The sequence below is a fragment of the Dipodomys ordii genome, unplaced genomic scaffold, assembly GCF_000151885.1.
Source record: "Dipodomys ordii isolate 6190 unplaced genomic scaffold, Dord_2.0 Scaffold50, whole genome shotgun sequence".
NCBI classification, from domain to species: Eukaryota; Metazoa; Chordata; class Mammalia; order Rodentia; family Heteromyidae; genus Dipodomys; species Dipodomys ordii.
In genome coordinates this window covers 1,645,713-1,669,928 of record NW_012267266.1, presented here as the reverse complement: position 1 = coordinate 1,669,928, position 24,216 = coordinate 1,645,713, and the positions used below count along the sequence as shown (strand labels likewise).

General features: G+C 52.4%; 1 protein-coding gene across 2 annotated transcripts; it reads right to left on the bottom strand.

Annotated features, from left to right (window-relative positions):
- Positions 1-547: 547 nt before the first annotated feature.
- Positions 548-24,216, bottom strand: Pcdh1 (protocadherin 1). Of its 2 annotated transcripts, none has more exons than XM_013020267.1 (5): positions 24,176-24,216; positions 15,113-15,975; positions 9,405-11,600; positions 4,037-4,256; positions 548-1,878 (listed from the first exon to the last, which is right to left on the bottom strand). In XM_013020267.1, the coding sequence occupies exons 1-5, from the start codon at positions 24,213-24,215 to the stop codon at positions 1,484-1,486; spliced, it is 3,714 nt and encodes a 1,237-aa protein (XP_012875721.1). In that variant the 5' UTR covers position 24,216; the 3' UTR covers positions 548-1,483. The 2 variants fall into 2 exon arrangements, with proteins under 2 accessions (XP_012875721.1, XP_012875722.1); XM_013020268.1 differs by lacking the exon at positions 24,176-24,216 and adding an exon at positions 22,854-22,884 and having other exon boundaries at positions 667-1,878.

Genomic DNA, 24,216 nt, shown 5'->3' with positions numbered 1-24,216 from the left:
CTGAGGCTTTAAGATGGCCACAGTGGGAAATGGGGGCTCTTCAGGACGCCCCTCACACCCTGGCCCCCTGAGGTGAAGAAGAGACCTTCACCTCATCATGGCTGACAGGGCTTCTCTGCCCCCCAATCTCCCCACCCCCTCCCCCATGGGACCCTGGCCTTGGCATAGGGAAGCCCAACTGGAAGAAGGGGGCCTGGAGCCCAGGGTGCCCTGAGGCAGCCCTTCCCACCCCCTGAGATCAAGGCAATGGTGGTTTTACAGGCTGAAGGGTCAGTCATGGCAGGGGCTGGGGGCAGAGAGGGGGCAGGGGGCAGGCCCTCCATATTGGAGGCAGCAACCAGCCACCCCCTGAGCAAACCTTCCTGCTCCCAACTCACCCAACCAGGCCAGAGGCACAGTCATCCCACCCCTGTCCAGCTGCCCCCCACAGCGTCAGGGCCCTTCTTGTGATGCTCATGTGGGTGTGGGAGGCCAGCCTGAGTGGAGATCCCCCCCACCCCAGGGCACAGCGCAACAGTTCCAAAAAAATAGAGATTTGTATTCTTAAAAAAAAAATTAAATAAAAGCCCAGCTCTGCTGATAGGCAAATGTTACCCCCACCCCCACCCTCAACCCCGTTGTTTCCCTGGCCTGCACCCCCATCCCACCACAACCCCAGGGGTATTTACAACATGGAACAATAGAGGCCTGGGGTGGGAGCATCACTGGGGCAGGGAGTAGGGGACACAGGGCAGGTTCCCCCCCCAGAGGGGTCCCCCAAGACAACACAACATCAACAAGTAAAGTTGCAAATCAGGCAGAAATGGGGACATCATTCCAAGGTCCTTATATACAGACACTGCATGACCAGAAGGGAAGGGGAGTGCCTAGATGGGACCAGGCTTGGGCATGTGGCAGGCAGGCGGGCCAGCCCAGAAGCAGTACTGGAAGACAAAGCCTCCATCATGTTCTCACCCCCATCCCCATCCCACCTTTGGTAACAAAAGCCCTTCAGGGCTCCCCTGGTGGTCAAGAGTTTCCTCTGGGAGTTTCCAAGGAGAGGGGCTCCCCAGTTCAGCCTTGGTTCATTCAGGACTGAAATGGGGCCTGTTATCCCCACCCTGGTCGGCCATGTGGGAAACATCGGTTGAAGTGTGCTGCTCACCCTTAATTCCACCATTTGCCCAATGTGAGGGGGTGCTCCCTGGAAGTCGATGGAGGGGAGCCCAGTCATTGCAGAGAAGCCCTCTTGGGCATCAGCTGGGAGGAGCCCCATGAAGGGGAAGAAGGGGCTCCTGGGAGCTGGGAGGTGGAATGGCAGGAGAGGACCTGGATCCTGCGTGAGGGAGGGGCCAGCGTGGGCAGGAGGCCAGTATTCCCCCCAACTTGGGGCCCTGGCCACGTAGTCCATGCTGGAGGGGTTGGAGGGTGGGGGCCCTGGAATGGGCCCAGCTGGGAGCTGGCCGGCAGCTTGGGGAGGGGTGGCCGCCGGCCAAAAGGGAGCTCACAGGTAGATCTCGCGCTTGGCCGTCTGGGCAGATGCCGGTGTGGCTGCGGGTGGGAAGTCCGAGGTCTGGGTCAGGGGGATTTCCTCCAAGGTGGCCGAGTCCTTGCAGGAGTCATGGCTACTGTGGGAGAAGGCACTGTAGGAGGGCAGGAGGCGCACGGGGGCCGTTTTGGTGTTCCGGTCTTCCGGGGGGCTCGGGCTGCCGGCGCCCGCAGGCTCCTGCCCTCCTCGGTCCTGGTAAGGCACGAAGGTGGAGAGTTTGAGGGCGCTGCTCTTGGTCCGGCGGCTGGGAGATGACTGGCCAGGCATCCAGCATGTGTCAGAGTGGCCAAACTCACTGCACTCCCGGGTACACGTGCCCGTCATGGCAACATCAGGCAAAGGGCGCAGGTCTGCCAAACAGCAAGGAGGATAGTCATCAGGCTGGGTAGCTTTGAACGGCTCTGCTCCACGGCCTCCCACTGGCATCCATGCCTTGCCTCAGAACAGAGGTGCGACACAACTCCTGCCACTGCGTTCACAGGCACACAGCACCTCAAATAGATACAGCCTCCCACTACCCACCTGCCTGCCCACCGCACACATTTACACCACACACACACACACCATCTTTAAATAAACTCCTTTCTTCCAGTGCTCTACTCACACTCCTACCAAATGTGCCCTCAGACAGGTGCACAAACACCACAAACACACAACATCACTACACTCCATCATCTGTCTCCAGACAGGCTTCAACATGCAATCTGCCCCAAGACAGGGTTGAGTGAGGAATTTCCCATCCTCATTAAGGACACAACTGTTGTGTTCTCTCTCTCTCTCTCTCTCATGCATACATATACACAGAGTTAAGTGATAGGCATGGACACACAAATTGACTCCACTGGACAATTCTGTTCTCAGACAAAGATGGGTATCTTTCTTCTAAAACCATCTCAAGCCTTACATGCTCCCAGCTGTCCTGCGATCCCACCCACCTCACACAGCCAAGCCTTGCTTTGAAGCCAGAGGGAGGGGATAAAGATCTATGTGGGGTGTTCATACACAAGCACACACTCGCACACCCACAAGCACGCTCATGCAGCCCCTGCCCACCTCACTCCAGCCCCTCACCAGCCACCACCCTTGGCCTTGTCCCGGCTCCCTGCCCAGAACACCCACGGGAACAGGAGTTGGCCGCCTGACATCAGCAGTAGCCGGTGTGGTTGCTGGGCAGCGGAGATCTCTATGGGAACGGCTGGGCCATGAGCACTTCCTGTCACAGCTGTCCCTGTCCCGCCCTCACTCAGGGACAGCACCAGGCAGTGACCCCCTCCTCAGGGACAGGACTGATCAGCACCGCCTAGGGCAGGGGCTCCCCTGGCACCACCCACCGTGGGTTGGCCTCCTGCCAGTGCAAGGTGAGGAGGGGCAGCTCTGTCATTAACCCTCAGAATGCCAAGGCTCTTTAGCTCAAGGCAGGATTGGGGGACCCAGTGTGGCACGGAGCACTGGGTGGGCGGGGCTGGGTGCTGGGCAGAGTCCCACAGACCCCAGACCCCAGAGCAGCTCCCACATACCTGGCACTCCGCCTCAGGGCCTGCTCCGGCCAGCCGGCTCTGCGCGGGCACAAAAAGGACGAGATGGGCATGAGATCAGGCATGGAGGGGCAGGGAGGGGACAGAGGGCATTCTGAGCCTAGGGCCTGGGAGATTACACAGGACCCTGTGACTGAAGGGTGGAAGAGTGGAGCTCTTCATCTGTTGAGGGGAGGGAAACTTCGCATAGAGAGACAGTATGAGACCCAAGGACAGCTCTACTTCGCAAAGAGAGACAGAATGAGACCCAAGGACAGCTCCAAGCTAGACAATCTTTCCAACCCAAAGGCTGGCCTATTTAGACTCCAAGGCCATCTTCAGGCCCGTACTCCACGCACACACATGCGCAGCACAGGCTCATTCTGACAGCACGCCTCACCATCCATTCTCACACTTACCTCTGCTCTGACCATCTCCCTCCAAACCTCTCTCACACCTCCCCCAACTCTTCTTCAGTCAGACCTTCTCCTAGTCTCTCCCAAGGGTCATCACATCATTCTCTGAGCTCCCCGTAGCATCAGGGGCCACTCTCTCTTCACAAGGCCCTTCCACCCTCTTTGGGGACCACCATCTACTTTCCAAAGTTTCCTTACCATTACCTGAGCCTCCTGGCCTCCGTTCTAAGGTCCCTGTTGCCAGGAAGGCAGTGTTAGGTAATATCATGTGTTAGGGCTCTGGAGTCGGAGAGATTTCGGTGTGAATCCCTCTCAGGTCTGTCACTTCCTAGATGTGTGATTTTGGGAAAGTGATTTAACCTCTCTGAGCCTCAGTTTCTTCCAGAGTAAAGTGGGCATGAAATGCTTTTCAGATAAGAGAGTGGTTGTGAGGAGTAATCCAATTACCTGGGAGCACAGCATGGTGGTTACTATTGAACACATAAGAACTCATAGATGGAGGATATTTTTAAGGTCTTGTCACCATTCCTGGACTTCTACTCATTCCCAGAGTACCTCACCATGCTGACATTCCTCACCATTCTCCGGGTGCTCCATCTCGCCTATGCTGCCATCGGGGGTAGTGCGTTCATAGTGATCCTCAGGTAGGGCCAGGGGACCAAGTCGGGGCCCTGAGGATGACTTGCTGGATGGTGTCTCAGACTCCTCCAGACCACTGTCATAGTAACTGTGCTGGGATGGGTCTTGCAGCTCCTGGGCCTGGCTGGTGGCTGAGAAGGTGACACGGCGGTGAGGTAACTGTGGGGAGAGAGAGAGACAGCGAGGGGGTAGGGTGGAGAAGAGAGGGTGGGAGGGAGAGAGGGAGAGAAAGAGAGAGAGAGAGAGAGTCACTGCGGGCTGGCCAGCATGCTTCATGAGGCCCAGTACCACACCAGGTCCCAGCCTCAGCAAGGCCCTCCCAGGCTTCAGCAGCAGCCAAGAAGAGGCCTTGCCCCCTAGCACAGCACAGGTCCCAGAAAGCACAGGCTCTATAGAGGACCATCCCTTAATTCTAAGATAGCGAAGTCCACACACTGAAAGTCCCAACACAGCACATGCCCCCATGTTATATTACAGCCCCCAGGCTCCCACGATAACCCTCATCCAGCATGGCCACTTGTTACAGCACAGCGCTTCTAGACCTGGCTCAGCTTCCCAACATGGCCATAGCTGCCCTTCAGTTTCAGAACAACCTTTAGAGTAGAGCCCAACAGCAGAAGAGCACAATGCTAGCCCACTCCTAAAGGCTAGCATGGCCTCTAAACACTAGCACAGCCTCCAACTTCTAAATAGCGCTATTTCTATAAGCAGTAGATGTCTACCTCCCAAACAGCTCTCACCAGAACACCAGAACAGTAGTCCCCTAGCATCCCCGCAGCACCCTTCCATACACTAGCTGCTCACCTGTCTCACTGATCTGTAACTTCACATCGCCTCCATCCATATGAGGTGCCAACCTCTCTCTCAGCCTGTTCCTCATCCCTGGTGTGCAATTGGAGGCAGCCTCAGGACTCTCGGCTGAGGCCCCTTCCCACCCTGTCTCTGCAGCCCCATTTCACTCCCATCCAAAGAGGCCTGGGAGTAGAACAGGGCAAAGGGAAGTAAGAGAAAGAGCCTGATCACAAGCCAGGGCATGAGAGGTAGGGGGCAGAAGTGGAAACTCACCAATGTTCCAGGTCAGGAAAGGGACTGCAGGGGACAGATCCCTATGAGGAGCCCCACTCGGGGAGGGCATAGCACCTATCAAGGACTGGGAAGGTTATCTTCAATGGAGACTCCCATCAGGAGATGTCAAGGAGCTTCTCTGAGGGGTTGCTGGCTTGATGGAGCCAGCCTTGGAGCTTAGACTCAGTGTTGGGGGTTGGAAGGGTAGAGTAGTGACAGGCTGATCCCAGCCAGCAGCACTGTTCGCTTGCCACAGGTTAATGATCAGCCCCAGAACCTGGCAACCTCAGCTTGGCACTTGGCACAGTCAGCCAGCCACCCAAACATCCACCTGGGACTGCCACTGGTTTTCCTGCCAACCAGAAATTAGGAATTGTAGAGGGTACAGACGCAGGGTCCCTGAAGGCCAGGGGGAGAGCAGCAACGCCCAGGCCCTGCTGGTAAGTCTCCAGGCTCTTCTAATCCTTTAAGACATTTGTACTTTTTCTTTTCTCTATAAGCGTCCATAACAGGTTATGAAGATGGCCAGGGACATGGTGCCAAGTTTGTAGACACATCCTCCCGATCCTCCTGCCCCCAATCTCCATCCTACTGCAGACAGCTGGAGTGAGGCAGCTGTCAGAGCAAAGAGTTCTGGAGCTGTTAGGAAGGCCCCAGAGCTCCCTCCCATCTCCAAGGACCCATGCTGTGATCCCAAACTGAAGGACCTGGGTGATCAGAGACAAGATCCCTAGACCTGCACATTTGGGGCTGGGAGTTATAATACAGCGTTCAGTTGGTATTGAGGTAAACAGGCTCCAGGAGAACTCTAAGAGGCTCAGGGCAGCGAGGCTGATGGTGCTTTCCCCAGTTTTCTTTCAACTCTGGCCAGCAGCCCTCCTTCCCTTCAGATCCAAGCCTGGTAACACAGGGCATTTACCAGTCCTCTCTCCCAGGCAAGTCCCGAGGACTCTATTCCTGATTCTTTTCTATGAAATAGAGGGTTGGGTTACACTTAACACTTACAGTTCCCTGTAATTCTGTGATTATCACATCTTAAAAGTTCAGATTCAAAATGTCTCTCATCCTTGTCCCAAAGTTCTGGGCCCTTGCAGAATATTTTTAACTGGCTGCCCTTGCGGATTCTTCACATTGAACCTGTCTGAAACTGAACTGTATTTTCCTTAATCAGCTATTCACAGGCTATGATCTCATCACTAGCCCATCACCCACATTCACATGGCTGATGTCTACCTGGGAGATCCTCCATCATTCTTTGTCTTCCTATGCTGTGTCCAGATGGCCCCTTCTGGCTAAGTTCAGCCATATCCATCTACCTATCATACCCACTGCCACTCTTAGTCCAAATCTTAGAGGCTCAATATTATACTTTAATCTCTACCGCCTTTTAACTCCACCCTACATTCCAGTGAACTTTAAACTCAGTTCATCTAGGAAACTCCCGAGCTTACAAGGCCTTCCATTTCCTGTTGAGGAACTTCCAGCAAAGCATCCTTGTCCTGTACAAGCTAAGTTCTTCCAATCACAGCTGCTCCTACACCCGCCGCTTCATGCAGAATACCTTTCTGCCTGTCCCTGTCCCCAGCACACCAAGGCCCACTCCTGCCTCAGGAGTCTGCCCACTTGGTGACTTGAGGCTGTCTATTGACTGCCCAAATCTTGCTTATCACTGACAAACTGGTTTTCAGCTCACATTCTCCTCCTAGCAGAAGACCATTTCCATGTCCTATGCAAATTTTCAGGCCACTCAAAGAAAGGAAGTCTTGGGAAAGTCAAGAATTATACAAGTTTACAGGTTCCCCTTTATTACAGGGCTGTGCAGAACCTTTAATCGGCCAACGTGATAGTGATTCTCCTAGTACCCAAACTTAATCATGCATTTTTAAAATAGCATAGTAGATAATGGCAGAGTCTGGAAATCTGATTTCCTGGTGCTTTGTGTTTAAATCCTGGCTCCATCATTAAGGTTTCACTTCTATCAAATGAGTAGTCAAATGATCTACAGCACAGAGTTATAAGCACTGAAGCAACAATTCACAGGAAGTACTTAGCATGGTACCTTGCACTTAGCATGACCTCAAGAAATAGAGTAACTATAAAAGTAGTCATGAAATTATTTGGGGAAAGCTTTACAATGGCAGTTCTCACTTGATAGTTGGCGTTTGTTTCACTTGTGTTTTGGACAAGTGTGACCATTTTTTTCATCAGTCTAATATGTTGAGCACATGGTAGGAACTTGACTTCTATATTCTGATGACAACAGGTGGAGTGGTTGATTATAACCAAAAGTTGGTGCAGCTCCATGGTATGTTAGGGTTGGATTGGACTGAAGTAAGGAACAGTCTTTCAGATCCTGTGAGTTGGGAGGTTGGGGAGAGGTGCAGGAGCACAAGAAGAATGGAATGGAAGCAAGAAGAAAAGGATGTACAGATAGAAATGGAAGAATGGGTTATTGGGAGTTGCTGGAGGTCACTCTACTGATACCTGATTTATCCAGAAAAAAATGAGATGTAACTAAATCTCACTTACCCATGTCCTACTCCTCCAAGATCCTGGGAGTTTTCACATTGGGGGTACATCAGGGCACTGGGGAGTTTGTGGATGAAATCAAGGAGAGTTGGCACCTCCTGGGAGTGTCTCAAGCCTCTTCAGTCACCATGGAGATGGGTTGCCTCTGGCCTCTGAGACTCCCACAAGATCTGAGGCCCCTCACCCATACTTTAGCCTCCCCTAGGCACAACCAGAGACAAGGCAGACCCAGGAGAGCAAGAAGTGAGAGACGGAGAGAGAGAGAGTGAGAACCAGCAGCCCAAGATGGCTAGAAAAAGGAGCATAAGCAAGGGGGGAAAGGTGGCCTCATGTGTAAGAGGCAGACCAAGAATTCTCAACCTCTCAGAAAGAACTCAAGAGTGGGGGTGCAGAGCAGGTCACTGAAAAGTGCAGGAAGTCTCATGTCTCTCTGGGCTCTCCTTCCTGCAGCCCAGGGTAGTGATCATGGTGGGGAGATAAAGGGCAGGGCTCATTAATTGCTGGCTGTTGAATATTGTTTCCGTGAAGAGCTGGGAAAGGGACTTGGGGGAAGATCTTGCCCTGAGGGAAGGTGGCTGGTGTAATCAGCAGGCTTTCTGGCTTCACCTGAGGCCAGCAGGCAGGCTGATTGTCACCACACAGGGATGCCCTGGTGTGAGGCCTGTCAGAGGCGACTCCATGGACAGGCTGGAACAATAAAAGTCTTGAACTTTGGAAACTGGAAGGTTGAGTGCATCTCTATCAGCTCTTTCTTGGTCATTCCTAGGGAGAAGGTCTCATGAACATGGAACGAGAATTCGCTAAAGATGCCTCCTGGTCTGGAAGGCACTTTCCTCAAACATGGGAAATGGGTGTGGGGGTGAAGAGGAAAATAGTTGGCTAAAATAGGCTGGGACTAGAGTTGGGTGGGGGAGTCTAAGGGGGCTAAGGGTAAAGATTAGGAAAAGGAAACCTAGATCTTTAGGTGAGGACAAACGGCTGCTTCCAGTCTCTCTCACTTCTTCTCTCAGTTCCAGAAAAATAAGAAACCAAAACTCCAAAAATAGAGAACTTTATTATCAGGGACACGTGATAAGGCTGGGATTGTCGGGGGAGGAAGGGGGGCAGTTGGGGACCCAGCCCCAGGAGCCTGGGCATGAGTAAGAGGTTAATACACAGTATACACAGAAGGCACAAAGTGGAGAGGTTATCACTCCCCCAGCAGATTCCCAACCCAGCTGCCCACCAGGACCTCAGGTTGCCTGTTTCCCTCCAGAGAAGCACCTATGGCTGGTCTCAGAGACCCAGGTTTAGATTAAACCTGTTTCCACTTTCCTTGCTCTCTCAGACTCTAGCTTTAAACCTTTCTGCTCACCTGACCTTCAACTTCCTACCCACAAAAACTGTAGCTTGTCTAGCATGCCAAATCTGAAAATCACAGGCCTCTCCCTAATAGGGAGGGGACAGGGAGGAGAACACAGAACACCCTCCCTCAGTTTCCACTCAGCCTAACCCCTCGTGCCTGCGCTAGGCAGCAGGGTTCTTCTTACCAGGGCTTCCACAACCCCCGATCAATGGTCCCACCTCCCACTGCTAACTCTGGTTGGCCCCCATGTGATCTGGTAAGGCAGGCATGCTACAACTGCTCCATCATTCCCACACCTCGGTCCAGATGGCACCGTGGTAAGGATGGGGCGGGGGCTGTGGTGTGCTAAGCCGAAAGGGCTGGCCTACCTGCTTGCTGGGGTATTTGGGGGGGTTGGTACGGTAGCTGTAGTCGGAGTACTGTTCAGAGCCTGTGGATGTGGTGTCCCCAGTGCCCACAAATGTGTTTGCAGGCGGCAGGTCCTGCACCACCTGGTGCTTCTTGGAGGCCGAGGGTGACTGGGGCTGCAGCTGGATGGAAGGCAGTGGGGAGTTAGAACGATAGTGGCGGCCCAGGTCAGGGCTGCCTGGTGGGTAGTTGAGGGGTAGGTGGATGCGAGGACTGTCCCCTGGGGCATCGCTCATCAGGTTGAACTTGAGAGACTTCTGCAGCCCAGCTTCATCTTCATCCTCCACTGGTTTCACAGGCTTTGGGGACTTACTCTTCTTGCCTTTGCTTTTGTTTCCTTTTGAGGCTTTGCCACTGGGCTTGGGGGCATACAGGTCCTTGGTTTCCTTCTTACCAGCCTGGTAGCCACTCTTGGCCTCCCGCTGCCGGCAGTAGCGCACAAGCACTGCCAAGGCGATGAGCAAAGCCACAGCCACAACACCTGCCACGACACCAAAGAGGATGTTGCCACGCTGCTTGGAGCGCTCATACTCTGGATCTCCAGCAATGTCAATATCCAGTGGCGTGTCCATGCTATGGCCAAGTAGGGTCTCCAATAGTGTGCGGTTGGCTAGGGTCTCATTGACATAAAGGTGAACCAGAGCTGTGCCATAGCGTGGGGGCTTGCCTCGGTCACTGACCTTCACCACAAGACGGTGTAGCCCATGGTGGCGCCGCTCAATCTCTTTCTCTAGGGTGATGGCACCTGAGTGGGGCCCAATCTGGAAGAGTCCATAAGGGTTGCCGCCAGCGATGCTGTACGTTAGCTCAGCATTGACACCAGAGTCCATGTCCTCAGCTGTCACTTGGCTGACTGTCTCACCAAGACGGGTCTGTGGGGTCAGCAGCCGGTGAGAAGTGTTGGAGGGGGCAGTGATAAAGGGGGCGTTGTCATTCTCATCGAGCACATTGATGGTGACTCCAACGTAAGCTGAGCGAGGTGGAACACCACCATCCACTGCCTTCAGCTGGAAGGTGTAGGTGCTCTGTTGCTCTCGATCAAAGCTCAGGCTGGACAAGATAGTGCCTGTGCCATTCTGGATCACAAAGTCACCATTGTCCTGTTCCACTGAGAGCTGTACACGAGCATTTTCCCCCTTGTCCCCGTCAATGACAGTCACCATGCCCACTGGACTCAGTGCCGGCATGTTCTCCATCACTGAGAAATTGTAGCCACTCAGCATAAATTTGGGGTCATTGTCATTGCAGTCCAGCACATTGACAAGGACAGTGGCTGTGCCCTGGAGACTGGGGCTGCCCCGGTCAGCTGCTACCACCTTTAGCTCATAGCTGTCTCTCTGTTCTCGATCAAGGGATGTCTTCACCCTGATCTCTCCATTCTCAGGTGAAATGGTAAACAGACCCTGGGCAGCCGGCTCAGGCTCCAGAGAGTAAACCAGCTCTGCATTAGAACCCGAGTCAGCATCACTGGCAGTGACCTCGGCCACCACTTCACCAGGCTTGTTGTTTTCTGGGAAAGCAACTTCAGTCACACTCTGGGTGAAGACAGGAGCATTGTCATTGACATCGACTACCTGCACCTTAAGGGAATTGGTGCTGGAGAGTGGGGGGTTGCCAGAATCCACAGCCACAATCTCAATGGTGTAGTCTCTGACCTTCTCATAGTCCAGTGGGGTAGTAGTCTGCAGGAAGTACTTCTTCTTGCTGTCACTGCCCGTCTCACTGGCCTGCCGGAGCTGGAAAGGCACATCACCTGCTACCACACAGGTGACAGCTGCGTTCTCTCCCTCATCTCGATCAGATACCTGCACCAGAGCCACAGCTGTCTCCTCTGCCACGTCCTCTGAGATGTTAGCCATACCATCTTGATGGGTCACCAGCCCTATGCCTCGGATCTCAATGGTGGGGGCATTGTCATTCATGTCTTTCACAGTCACTACCACCTGGGCCCGAGCACTCTTGGGGTTGGCGCCTCGGTCCTTGGCAAGCACTGAGAAGCGCAGGGTACTAAGGTCTTCACGGTCCACAGGACCCTGAACAGTGATGAGTCCAGTGTTTCTGTCTAGTCTCAGGAGACGCCTCACAACTTCAGGCGCCTGGTGGAACGTGTAGTCAATCTCTGCATTGGCACCTTGGTCTGAGTCATTGGCCTTCACCTATAGAGTAGGAGCAAAGCACAAGGAAAACAGCAATGGTTAGGCCCAGGATGGCAAATGACAAACACTTGTACTGCCAGTGTTCTTTCCAGTGAGCAGGGCAAACACAATGCATCTAACCTAGTGCCCTTTCCAAATCAGCACATGTAATGCCCTTTCCCCAGTCCTGACACTCTGGCAGACTTTACTGACCTATTTTCCTGAAGAGCCCAGATGCAACCTATAAGTCCTTCTCAGTCCCACAGGCAACTACTAGAGACAGGACAGGGAAGAATTAAACTCCACTTGTCATTTATTTCTTATTTATTTATTTATTTTTTGCCGGTCACGGGGCTTGAACTCAGGGCCTAGATGCTATCCCTGATCTTTTTCTTTTTTTGTTCAAGGCTATTGCTCTACCATTTGAGCCACAGCTCAACTTTCAGCTTTTTGGTGGTTAATTGGAAGGTCAGAGTTGCACAAACTTTCCTGCCTGGGCTGGCTTTGAACCGTGATCCTCAGATCTCCCAGGGTAGCTAGGATTACAGGTATAGGTTACTGGCATCCAGCTCTACTCCTCATTTTTTAACTGGTCCTCCCAAATGTGGACATAAAGATCGAATAAACCACCATGGAAACCCTTTCATGAAATTAAGTCATCCCCCAACCTTCTAAAGAGACGAAATGGTGCATTAATAGGGAAGTGTGCATGCACGCACTTACAAACATACCATGTGTGCAGGCACGCATCACACACGTCTGACTATGCAGGCTGTGTGACAGATAGCTGTGAGAAGATGCATGTTTGTGTATAAGTATTTGCATGCATGAGTGAAGACTCCTGTGCCCACCTGGAGGCCACAGGTAAGGGTTTTTCTATTGAAAGCAGCCAGGTAGGGATGTGGGTCAGAAGGAGCCCATCAGGCCTGGTTCAGCCACTGTCCTAGCCACTGTTTTTCCACCCAGCCACTGCTCTGTCAAACCGGGGAAACCTGTTTCAGAAGCTCCTTGACTGCTGGCAGGCGCTGGCAAGACACCAGTGTCAGGAATCCGGCCTGAGCCTGCGGCCAGGAGGGAGGGGTTGGTGTTGGCCACAGAGCTTGCTGGCAGCAGACTGGGCTCCCAGCATCAAACAATGAACTGTCTGTCCCTTTGCAGTGGGCACGCCCTCCCACGCCAGCCGACGCTTACTGGGCCCAAGTCTATACAAACATGGATAGTAATGGAGCAACAGGAACCAGGTGGGAATGGCCATGAGGGACCACTGGTCAGGAAGACAAACACTACAATTAGTTCATAACCAGACAGACTGTGATGGTAGAATGGGTAGGGGTGAAGGTGGGGGACAGACAAACTTGGCAGAATCTGTGGGGAGCAAAAAGAGCTCAGGGACAGCATCCAGGCCCCAAGTTCAAGTCCCATGTCCGACAAAAAAAAAGTCTTGGGTTCAAATTTCAGCTGAACCACTTCCCAAATTCGAATGTGACCTTGAGCTAATTATTTAACCTCCTCAAGTCTCAGTCTACAAACATATAAAATGAGGATTAATAAAATAACTTTCCACAGAACTGCAGTAAGGACTAAATGGATATTACATAAAAATTCCTAACATTGTCTGGCACATGCAAAATGCCCCTTTGTTTTTTGTGTGTGTCTGTCATCCATCCATCCCCGTCTCCGGAAAATCAGCCAACACAGCTAACACAGTGCTGGGGTCTGCACCTAGTAGGCCCCTAACTCAGCGCTAGTCTTCTCTTCTTCCCCTTAGGAAGGAAACTCCAACTATACCTTCTAGGGCTTTTTCTAGATGAGACTCCTGAGCTACCATGGTGTTCATTCACATCTGTGGGAGCTAAATACTAACAGCTTCTCCAAGTCCTGACCCAAGCCTATTTGTTAAACCAGACATATGGTTATGCTCCTACCATTTCCTGTCTCTGGACTGGGTACTCAGATTCTTATCTGCCTCTTGTCATATGTCTTTATCTCTGTCTATGACTCTTGTCTTCTGTCTGTCTCACATCTCTGTTCAATTCTGACTCTGCCTCTATTCTCATATTCCTTCCTCATGCCTTTAAGCCTCAGCCCATTCTCTGACCTGCTTTCCTGTATATCTTCCTGGGAGGAGGTAAAGCCATTCCACACATAGGCTGTGGAGTCAGACTGATATCAACTGTGATCTTATACAAGTTTCTTAATTCCTAGGGGCTCAGCTCCTCATCAGTAAGATGGGTATAATGCTTACTTATACTCCAAGGATTAAATGATATACACTACATAGTGCGTTTAGAACAGTGTCCAGGACCGAGACTATTATTATTTGCTATCTTGACTGTCTTCCTTTTCTTTCTCAGCCACATTTCCAGATTCCAGTCTGCTATTTAGCCTAACAAGGTAGAAACTCCCACCCACCCAATTCAGCTCCAGGACTTAGGGCAAAGGGTCTTCCAGGATGGGTAACGGTATCCAGGGCAGCTAAGCCCTCCTAGCTCCCTCCCACCACAGCTTCAGCCCATGGGGAAGGAGAAAGGAGCTGGGGCTGGCAGGAGGCCAGGCAGAGATGACAGTGGGAGATACACCCACCTGTCTGTGGGGACGCTTTCTTTGCTCCCTCCCAGGCCCTAGCCCCACCAAGCCACCCAGCCCCTGAGGCAGTTCCCATGGAGAGGGGTGTTGAGAACTTCCACAAAGCTTACTGACTGACCCTTTCTTCCCCCATGAGTGTCCCATGCCCAGGGGAAGAGGCAGGTATAAAAACAGCCCCTTGTGGCTTGTCAAAACTCTGAGGATCCCCTTGGCTAAAATGATCTCATCTGATTTTGTTGAGGAGCAAGGCTATGGCCCCAGCTTCAAGAAAATACAATGTGGCTAAAGGGAACCTTGCCTTGCTTAAGAAAAATTCCACCATCTCAGGAGAGAATCAACAGGATCAAAGGTGATCTATTCCATCTCAGCTCCCCTGGTCTAAAAAGAAGGTCTTTTTGAAACTGGAGGGAGTTTCTGTCAAGAGCATTCCCTAACTGGAGTCTGCCTGTGGTGGTGGTGGGGAGCAATTAAGAGGGGGTATTATTCCAATGTTATCACTGTCACCTAAGAAGCTTAACAGAGGAAGATAATATCACCAGTCCTAGTGGGGGAAAGGAGGTTGGTGGGAAGGACTATCCTAGGGGAAGGAGAGAACTCTCACCAGACTCAAGAAGACTCCTCTTTCTTTCTTTCTTTTTTTTTTTTGTTGCAGGTTCTGGGGCTTCAATTCAGGGCCTGGGCACTGTCCCTGGGCCTCTTTGTGCTCAAGGCTAGCACTCTACCACTTGAGCCACAACACCATTTTTCTGGCTTTTTTTTTTTTTTAGTAGTTTATTGGCGATAAAGAGTCTCGGGGGACTTTTCTGCCTGGGCTGGCTTCTAACGACAATCCTCAGATCTCAGCCTCCTGAGTAACTAGGATTACAGGTGTGAGCCACTGGCACCCAGCTAGGGTTCCTATTTCTAAAGGTGGGTCCTTTGATAATTTACACGGAGGGGTCTCTCACCTGGATGACCGAGTGGCCGATGGGGCTATTCTCAGACAGCTCAGCCTCATAGGAGGGCCGCTCGAACTTGGGAGCGTTGTCGTTGGTATCAAGCACAGTGACACGCAGCAGGGCACTGCTGGCACGTGGGGGGCTGCCTCCATCCTGCACCTTGATGGTGAGATCGTAGGAGTCCCAACGCTCACGATCCAGGTTCCCCATCACAATGAGCTGTGGCTGCTTCTCCTCCTGGTCCTCAGCCACCTGCAGCCCAAATAGCTCCTGGGCCTCAGGCCCAGCCTGTAACTCATAGGAAGCCACACCATTGGGGCCAGCATCACGATCTGAAGCCAGTGGGATGGGGAAGAGGGAGCCAATGTTGGTGTTCTCAGGGATGGCCAGAGTGATGACAGGTGAGGCGAAGTTCGGAGTGTTATCGTTGATGTCTTGCACCTCTATCTGGCCCTCCAGCAGCCGGGGGCTGCCATTCTGCACAAGGTCTGTGATAGACACCTCAAATTCCAGGATGCAGGGTTCACCAGGGAGCTGGTTCTGGCATTCACGAAGCCCCTCACGGTCAATGGAGGTCTCTGTGGTGAAGATGTCACCCGTCTTGCCATCAACTCGAAGGTATGGAGCACCTACCTCTAGTTTGTACAGATGGCCCACATCTGGAAAGCCATAGTCAGCTGCGAGGCTTCCAATGAGAGTGTTAGGTGGCTGTTCTTCTGGCACCTTGTACACTACCCGAGTGGCATGGCCTGCAGATGGAGCTGACAGGAGCAGCAATGCCAGCAGCAAGAGGGGCAGCAACAACTGTTGCCCCCCAGGGCCCGAGTTGGGCCTCAGGGGCCCCATCCTGGCAGGCTCCAGAATCAGGAGAACTATAAGAAAAAGCAAAACAGATGCTATCAGTTAGGAAGAGGAAGTTGACCCTGAGACACTGAGGACTACCCAGAGCAACCCCTCCTCCCCTTTTCCCACCTACACACTATTTCCCCATAAGAAAAGTCAATACCACCTCAGAAACCTGATTCCAGAACCCAGAACCCCAAGTCTCACCCTCAGTGGGTGTAACAGCTGTGTCTGGCCCAGCTGGAGGAGCTGGTAAGAGGCCCGGCAGGTCTAGAGCAGTTCCTGCCCATGGAACGCCCTTATCCACCTGACGTTCTTTGGGTACCAGCCCTCCCTCCCTCCTTTTCTTTCCCTCCCTGTTCTCAGCTCTGTGCTTTGCACAACACCTCCTTCTCACCAGCATCCTGCCTTAGTCACCCATGGTAATTACCCTGATACTGAGATAGGGAGAGAGAGAGAGAGAGAGAAGTAAAAGGGTTAGGCCTTGGACACCTTTATTTGAAGCGTCTCCCCCAACATCTGTAGGAGAAAAGTATGCCCCCTAGACACCCCAGACCCTGTGGTCATTACTGACCACACTGGAATGAGAGAGCAAGAGTCTCTCATTTCTCTTTCTTTTTACAATGTCACATCAATGTACATGTATGAGATAGGGTATCTCAAATTCACCTTTTCTGATAATAATCACCCATAGGGCCAATGTCCTCCACCTCTAAGAACAGTCTGAATTGGATAACAACCAAGGTAGCTTGGATCGGACACCAATTAAAGCTTGTAAAAACAGCGAGCACTGAGGCGTTTTTCTCCAACTCCCTTCCCACAAACATGCACACTGTGCTCAAGGATTGATTGTTCCTAGGGCTCTTCTCCTCTGCTTATTGCTATGAGCAAAATGCATAAAAGAAGAGAACTGAGGTCAAGAGTGGGGTCAGGACTGTGGTCAGGACTGACTGGCCCTCAAATTGCTATTGGGAGCTGCCCTGGCCTGTCCTTAGAAATTGGGAGCCCAGCAGGTCTAACTGGGACAAAGCTGTGATGACACCATCAGCTTTCCTCCATCTCCACTCACACACTATGTGGACTGTACAGATGATCATCTGGCTTCTGGTTGTTTTTTTTTGGGGGGGGGGATAGGGTTTTCTTGGTTATTTTCCAGGGCTGGGGATGGAATCTAGGGTCCTACATACACTTAGCAGGCAAGCTGTCTACCACTGAGCTAGATCTCTAACCCTTGATTTTTTTGAGACAGGGTCTTGCTATGGAGCTCAGTCTGGTTTTGAACTTTCAACCTTCTACATGCACCGCCAAACCCTTTCTAGCTTCTATTTGACCTTTATCCTCTACATTTAGGTCCTACGGTATATTCCTACTCCCCCTCCCTAACCGGTCCTGTCCTATCTCACACCTGTCCCTCCTTGCCCTCCTCCAGATCCTTCTAGCTAGTTATAAATGCCCAGCCAACCACAACTGCGCCTCCACTACAATAACCCTATTCTATCACCCAATACCCCAACACCCCCGCCCCCAGACTTTGTGGCTGTCCACTTAAGCCAGACCTGACAGCTATCTATCCAGTCTTAACTGTCCCTTCTTCTGTTCAAATCCAAAATCTCCAACCCAGCATTTTCTTTGGAGGGTTCAAGCTCCTACTTTTCTCACTCCCGGAATTTCCACCCCAGGCCTGCCACTTACCACACCCATCCCACAGAAGGCACGTTGCAGCCACCCCATGATTCCTTCTCACAGTAACCTCTCCTTCTTCTAACTCACAGCCACTTATTGTCTTTTCCAATCTTAAGGCAATGAATCACTGGGTGGCCTGGGATAACACCTGCCCTGTTATTTATTCAACTGGTGTTGTACACCTATTCCAATGTCCTCCATCTCTACACAAATCCTAAACATCCTGAAGGAAGGGACACAACTCTGTATATTCATTCAACTTCTTACCTACATAAGTGCAGTTTGGTAAAGCTGGACACACAGAAGAAATAGGTGCTCATGTATGAATTTAACTAAACTCTTGTAATATGTCAGACTCTAGCCTAGGTACCAGGAATAGATGCCTAGTAACTTAGGCCTCCAGCAGTAAAGACAGGCCCAGTCTGCCATGACAATTCTAGCTCAATGGTTGTGTAAATTCTGTTGAGTTGCCTCTGTGTACCCATTTGACATTCCTAAGGCAAAAGCATGAAGGACCTGGGCTATGGCACTAGACAGCCTGAGGCAAACCCCAGCGGCCCAATCCCAGGCCATCTAACTTAGAACAAATGATTTAGTACCTCAGTTTCCTTCTCTGTCAAATACAGTTAACCATATCCTAGTGGGTTTGCAGGTTAAATATCTAAAAAAATGTCAGCACTCAACAAATGCTTCAAAGCACTTAAGCACAGGGCTAGAGATATAGTACAACAGTAGAGCCCCTGCCTGGCAAGCCAATGCCTTGAGTTCAAACACCAGTAATGCCAATTAAATATCAGGGACCTTCCTGGGGTAAAATGTAAGCCTTCTCCACTTAGGGCACAGAATAGACCTCAGAAAATGCTCAATGAATGTACAGATTCTCTACACAAGTCAAATGCTTTACTTCCTTTTGGGAGCCTTCCTCAAGTACAGGTCCCTCCTCAATACGTGTGAAGCCCTTATCAGATTAGTATTTGTGTTTATTCTCAGCTGCAACCTTAATCTCTTTAAAGGAAGGACTAATTTATCTGGTGCCTTACATAGATCCACCTTACAACTACCTCCCCCTCTACCTGCATGGACCTGGCACAGGGTTCATTCTTTTGTGTGTATTTGCAGGTCCTGGCCACTGTCCTGAGCTTTTGTGCTCAAGGCTAGTGCTCTACTATTTGAACCACAGCTCCACTTCCAGTCCTTTTTTTCAGGTGTGTGTGTGTGTATGTGTGTGTGTTTTGGGTCCGGTCATGGGGCCTGAACTCTGGGCCTGGACGCTGTCTCTCAGCTCTTCAGCTCAAGGTTAGCGCTCTACCACTTGAGCCACAGTGCCACTTCTGGCTTTTTTCTTTTTGCTTATGTGGTGCTGAGGAATCAAACCCAGGGCCTCAGGCATGCAAGGCAAGCGCTCTACCACTGAGCCACCTTCCCAGCCCCACGTGTGTGTGTTAAATAGATTGACTTCCCTGCCTGGGCTGGTTTAGAACTGAGATCCTCAACTCTCAGCCTTCTGAGTAGCTGGGATTATAGGCATGAGCCACGACATGTGACACAGGGCTAATCTTTAAGACCCAATCCAACCACATCCCCAAGGTACTTCATTCCCTTCTGGGTACTTTTACTCCTCTGCCCTCACCCTGGCACCCTGATTCTCTATGTAAGTATAAGCAGGCTAGTGGCTACATGGGAAGCCTGTGGGGATTACCCTAAACCCAGCAAAGCCACTCACTTCTAGCCCCCATCTCCAGACCAAGAATAGTTAACTTTTTGTGGTTATATTCCTCTTTAAGAATCTTATTAGAACATTATGCAGAGTTTTCCAAGAAAAAGTTCACTCAGAAATTTGGCTATAGATTTAGGGGTCCATAGCCTAGCATAGTCAGGGTAACTCTGATTTGTGTCTATTCTAAGAGATATAGATTGAGCTGCTATCTTGGGGCTTTCTCCCCATCTAAGGTCACAATCTGAGACTTCAGAACTCTGAGCCAGTGCCCTGGCCCCTTTAAGAAATCTCTTACCTCCAGCCAAGAGTCATGGAAGAATTACAGTATTCTGTTTGAGTATGAAGAACTACAGAGTAAAATCCAAGGCTAGGAAGATGTAGGGGGAGGGAGATTCCTGAGAAGTAGAAAGAGTGAGGAAAATGGGGCTGGAGGGAGGGTTGTCTAGAGTTGGGGGTACCGGTTGAGGAAGGTTTAAGCCTTAGAAGCACCTTCAATATTAAGGATTATCTGGCCCCACCCTTAGGAATTTTGATTGGAAGGTGGAATCTGGAGAACACCTCAAGGCAACTGTGATATAAAAGACCCAGAAAGCCTGGGAACAAGGTTGACCTATACTAGGACTACCAGAGTTCAGAAAAAGCCCGAGGTCCTGCAAACCAAATCATCATCATCTTTTCCACGGACATCACTCAGCACCACCATTATCCCAGTGAACACTAAGGTTTTACTAACATATTGCTAAAGGAAGGTGCATGAAACCTCATTGAATCCTTCCAACCCTCCAAAAGGGATATATTTATTATTACAGCTTCTCTCCCATATTACAGATGATCAAATTGAGATTCAAAAATACATTAATCATCTTAGGTAGCAGAAGTAATATGAGAAAGAGCTAGGATGTAAGAAATAGAGTACCTCTTGGAATCCTAGGATCTGGGGAAAAGGCTGGGTTGGCAAAGTGAATCAACAGAAATTCGCAAGCCTGTAATATGATGTTTGTTATGGGCTTCCAGGAGGGAAAGCAGAGGGTTTAGGGTTCCAGGACAGAATCCAGGCTCTGTTGCAGCTCACCTGGAGGCACACGGGGTCACGTGGCCAGGAAGAGCATGTGGTTAGAGTCATGTGGCCAGGAAGGGCAATAAGTGGCCTCATCATCTCTACCCCCACCAGTTTTGAACTTTGTCCCCAGCAGTTGGTACAGAGAGTCATTAGGCTAAGGCGGCAGCCTTTGAAGCCATTAAGGCCTTATCAGCCCTGTCAAGGCCTGCTGCCTTGCTGGGCAAGGGTGCCCAGACCCTGAGAAAATAGAACCTAAGCAAGTGACCCATCTTTCTCAGGACTGAAGCAGAAGATTCATTAAGGACAAGAGTCCAAGAAGTTCAAGGAAACCACATCTGTGTAACATCTAAGCAGAAATGAGGACAGGTGAGTTCACTCAGAATCTTCAATTCCAGACCAACTGGTGGTCCAAGGTTCACTTCCTGCTGAGTACTATGAGAGCTATCACTGCCCTAGTGACCAGGTCAGCTCTGAGCCCCTGTCCACACTCCAGGACTATTATACAACAGTCACTGCTGCTGCAGGCAGAAAATACCAAGGGACAAAGGGACCATCTGAGAGCCTGGGAACAAGTGGGGCTGCGTGGGGTGGAGCTGTTCAGAGGCCTCCCACAGTGAGCAACCCTCAGTTCCTCTCCCAGATCTTTCACAACCCTCTATTAGCCTCTGCAAGCTTCTGGGCACCTGCATTCTTGAGCCAGATTGTTGGATTTGAACCCTATGCTCCACCATTTCCTAGATGTGTGTGTGTGTGTGTGTGTGTGTGTGACCTTACCCACATGAAGTCACTTTTCTGAACCTATTTTATATTATGAAATGGAAATAGTTCTGCCCCTTGAAGTTATTTGGGAGGATTAAAAACAATCCAATGATTAAATAAAACGTTATATTGTGAAGAACACATGTGAAAATAAACCAACCCCGCACTGGGCACACAATAGGTGCTTGCCGGTTCAGTGACTATATGAAGCAATGCCCTGCAGCTGGCAAAGTCTATGAAAGCAAATGATATATATTTTACTACTGCACCTTCACCATTCACCATAGACCCTGACAGAAGTTAAACAGAATCCCTGTTTGAAGCACTGAACTCTCTTTGCTCATAATATGGACAGCTTTCACCCCTACATTAAAGGGTCGCCCTCTTAGTTATCTGGCACCCAATTCTTTCCAGCAGTGCTCACTGACTCTTGCCCACCTCGGGGCTGAAGTAACCACAGCAAGCTTCTCTTCTGCGACGAAGAAGCCAGACCAGCAAGACGCCCCTTTTCCAGCTGAAGTCCCTTCTGAGTTGGGAATTGGGGGTGTGAGGAGAAAGAGGGAAAAGTAAATGTTGCTGGACTAGAACGCAGGCCTGTTCCCCGACCAGCCTGCCTCTGGTGGGGGCTGCTCCTTGCGCTTCTCTCCTGGATTCCACTACCTGTCATAGTCGATTATACACCTCAATCCCCTCAGAGACCCCTGTAACAAAAAAAGTAGTACCTGCCCCCATACCCCCTCGACCAATGGCACCTTCAGGGCTGCCCCTTTCCTGGTAGCTCCCGAGGGACTGACCCACAGCAGGTACTAGAAGGAGCCTGGCGTCTTCCAATATGAAGTCCCGGGCTTCGCCGGCATGAGCAGCCCGGGAACTCACGGCCTCGGTCAGCTGGCGCTCCCTGCACACACCCAGCGCGCCGAGCGTGCGTCTCCTCCCGGAGGATGCCCAATGTGGTGGGGGGCGGCGGCGCTCCCCGGGTTCGGGTGGCCCCACCCCCACCCTGGCGGCGCCTGGCCTCCCCAGCCCAGGGCGAGGCTACGTACGCTAGGGCGCTGATCGCGCCTAGGCCAGCCGGCCACTTGCGTCCCTCGCCTCCGGGGTCGCCGCGGGGAATCCCTCTCTCTAGCGATCGCTGGCCTCGGCCTAGGGTCCCCCCCACCATCCCCACCCCCCTCCACAAGCCGGCGCCGGCGCGGAGCGGCGCAGCGGGCGCCGGGGAAGGGGGTGGGGAGGAAACGGGCGCCGGAATCACAAAGCCGAGAGAGCCTGGCCGGGCGGGGACATTCCCAAGAAACCCGTCCTCTCTCAGCGGGAGTGGGGGAGAAGGGGGACCGGCCCCGCACTCAGCATAGGCCTCGCCCCCAATCTTTCTGCCAGATGGTATAATCGCCGAGCACCACTGGGGAAACTGAGGCCAGAAGTCGGAGCTACTGGAGGGTAGCCGGGGTGAGGAAAGGGTACGAGTCCATCTCACCAACAAATTTTGCTGCGGCACTGGCTGCGACCTCCCTTCTAGCCCCAGGGCCTAGCCCACTCACACGACTGGCCTGAAGGGGGACTGGTGGAGGGGGAGGTGGTGCCCAGGTGTGCTGGATCCAGGTGTACTGGTACCCAGGTGGCTCCTGTAATTCAGTTGGATGGCCTGAAAGGGGGGGGGGGAGGTCGCAAACACCGCCCCAGGGTTGTACCTCAGGCTCCGGAGCCCCAGGCAGGCAGTTCGGCGCGGCCTGCCCGGTCCGGCTAGTTCCGGGAACACACTGCTGGTCCGGCCTTGGAGTGGAGGTGGGGGAGGTGCCCGCAGGAAGCCGGTCGGTCCGGCCCTCGGGTTCCCGCTGTGCCCATATTTACCATAACAATGTCCCAATTACCGAGACTGGGCTCTTCGGGGCTAGCGAGGAGGCCCCCCTCGGGCTACTCCCAGCCCAATCTCTCCTCCCAGGGAGAGGGGCCGAGTGTGTTGGTGTGCACGCGCCGCGGCAGGGTGTAAAGTGACACGGTCGGTGTAAGGTGTGTGGCAACCCGTGTTTAAGAAGCGTGAAGCGGCGGGTTGCTGTGACCAGGAGGCGCTGTGGTAGGTGCGTCCTACTGTGTTAGGGTGTGTGCCGTGAAGGCGTGTGCTGAGACACTGGGTTGTGTGTGTGTGTGTATGTGTGTGTGTGTGCAGCCTAGTGGAGCCAATGAGACCTGTGCTGTGTACCTGTGTACTGGCCAGGGAATGGGTAACAGTATATTAGGGTGTGTTCCTTAAAGGAACATGTGTAGGGGGGTGGGAGTCTAGGTCTTGAGGGTTCGTGCGTCTAACTGTAGCTGTCACACTCATCCAAAAGGGCACGGGGTTGTTTAAGTTGCCCAGTGTCACACCTGATTGTGTTGTGCTCTCGATGGCCACGGGTTGTGTGTCCCTGCTGATCGTGCAGATGCTGGAGCAGATTCTAAGCTGGTGACGGAGCCCCAGTGGGCGCTGGTGTGCGGGAGGTAGGTCTGTGTTCATGTATGTACGGATGTACGTACGTACGCATGTGTATGTCGGTGGTATGGCCCTCCAGGTGCCCGCGGTGAGCTGGACGCGCCTGAGTGAGCCCAGCTCGTCGCCCAACAAGTGTGTGTGTGTATGTGTGTGTTGTGGATAATGCTCCTGGCCGGCTTCGTCCCCGAGGAGACTCCACGCCAACCCCGAGGGCCGCGCACTTCCCCCAAACCATCTCCATTCCGCGCGCTCCTGGAGTCTTCCCATCCTCGCCGCTCCAAGCGCGCCCTGGGTGCCAGTGCCGGGCAGGGGTCTGACTCCGCAGCACCTCCCCTCCTTCTCCCGGTTCCCTGCTGTGAATCTTGGAGGCCACGATGCCTCGGCCGCAACCCCCACTCGGTGGCCCAGCACCCCCCAACCTCAGCCCCGGAGCGCTGGACACCGGCCGGGCCCCCGCGGCCTCGTTCCACTGAGCGCCCCTCCCTCAGCTCCCGCCGGCCATAGCGGCTCCGGGCTCCCGAACCACCGCCGCCGGATCCTTACCCGCCTCGGGGCAGCACCGGCCGCCGGCCCTGCTGTCCATG

Bases quoted from the DNA above. Each gene is read 5' to 3' on its own strand.
- Pcdh1 (XM_013020267.1), bottom strand. From the start codon at position 24,215: ATGGACAGCAGGGCCGGCGGCCGGTGCTGCCCCGAGGCGG. The intron at 11,601-15,112 runs GTGAGAGACCCC...CCTACTCTATAG, and splicing joins TCGGCCACTCGGTCATCCAG to GTGAAGGCCAATGACTCAGA. The intron at 1,879-4,036 runs GTGAGGAATGTC...GCTGTTTGGCAG, and splicing joins GATGGAGCACCCGGAGAATG to ACCTGCGCCCTTTGCCTGAT.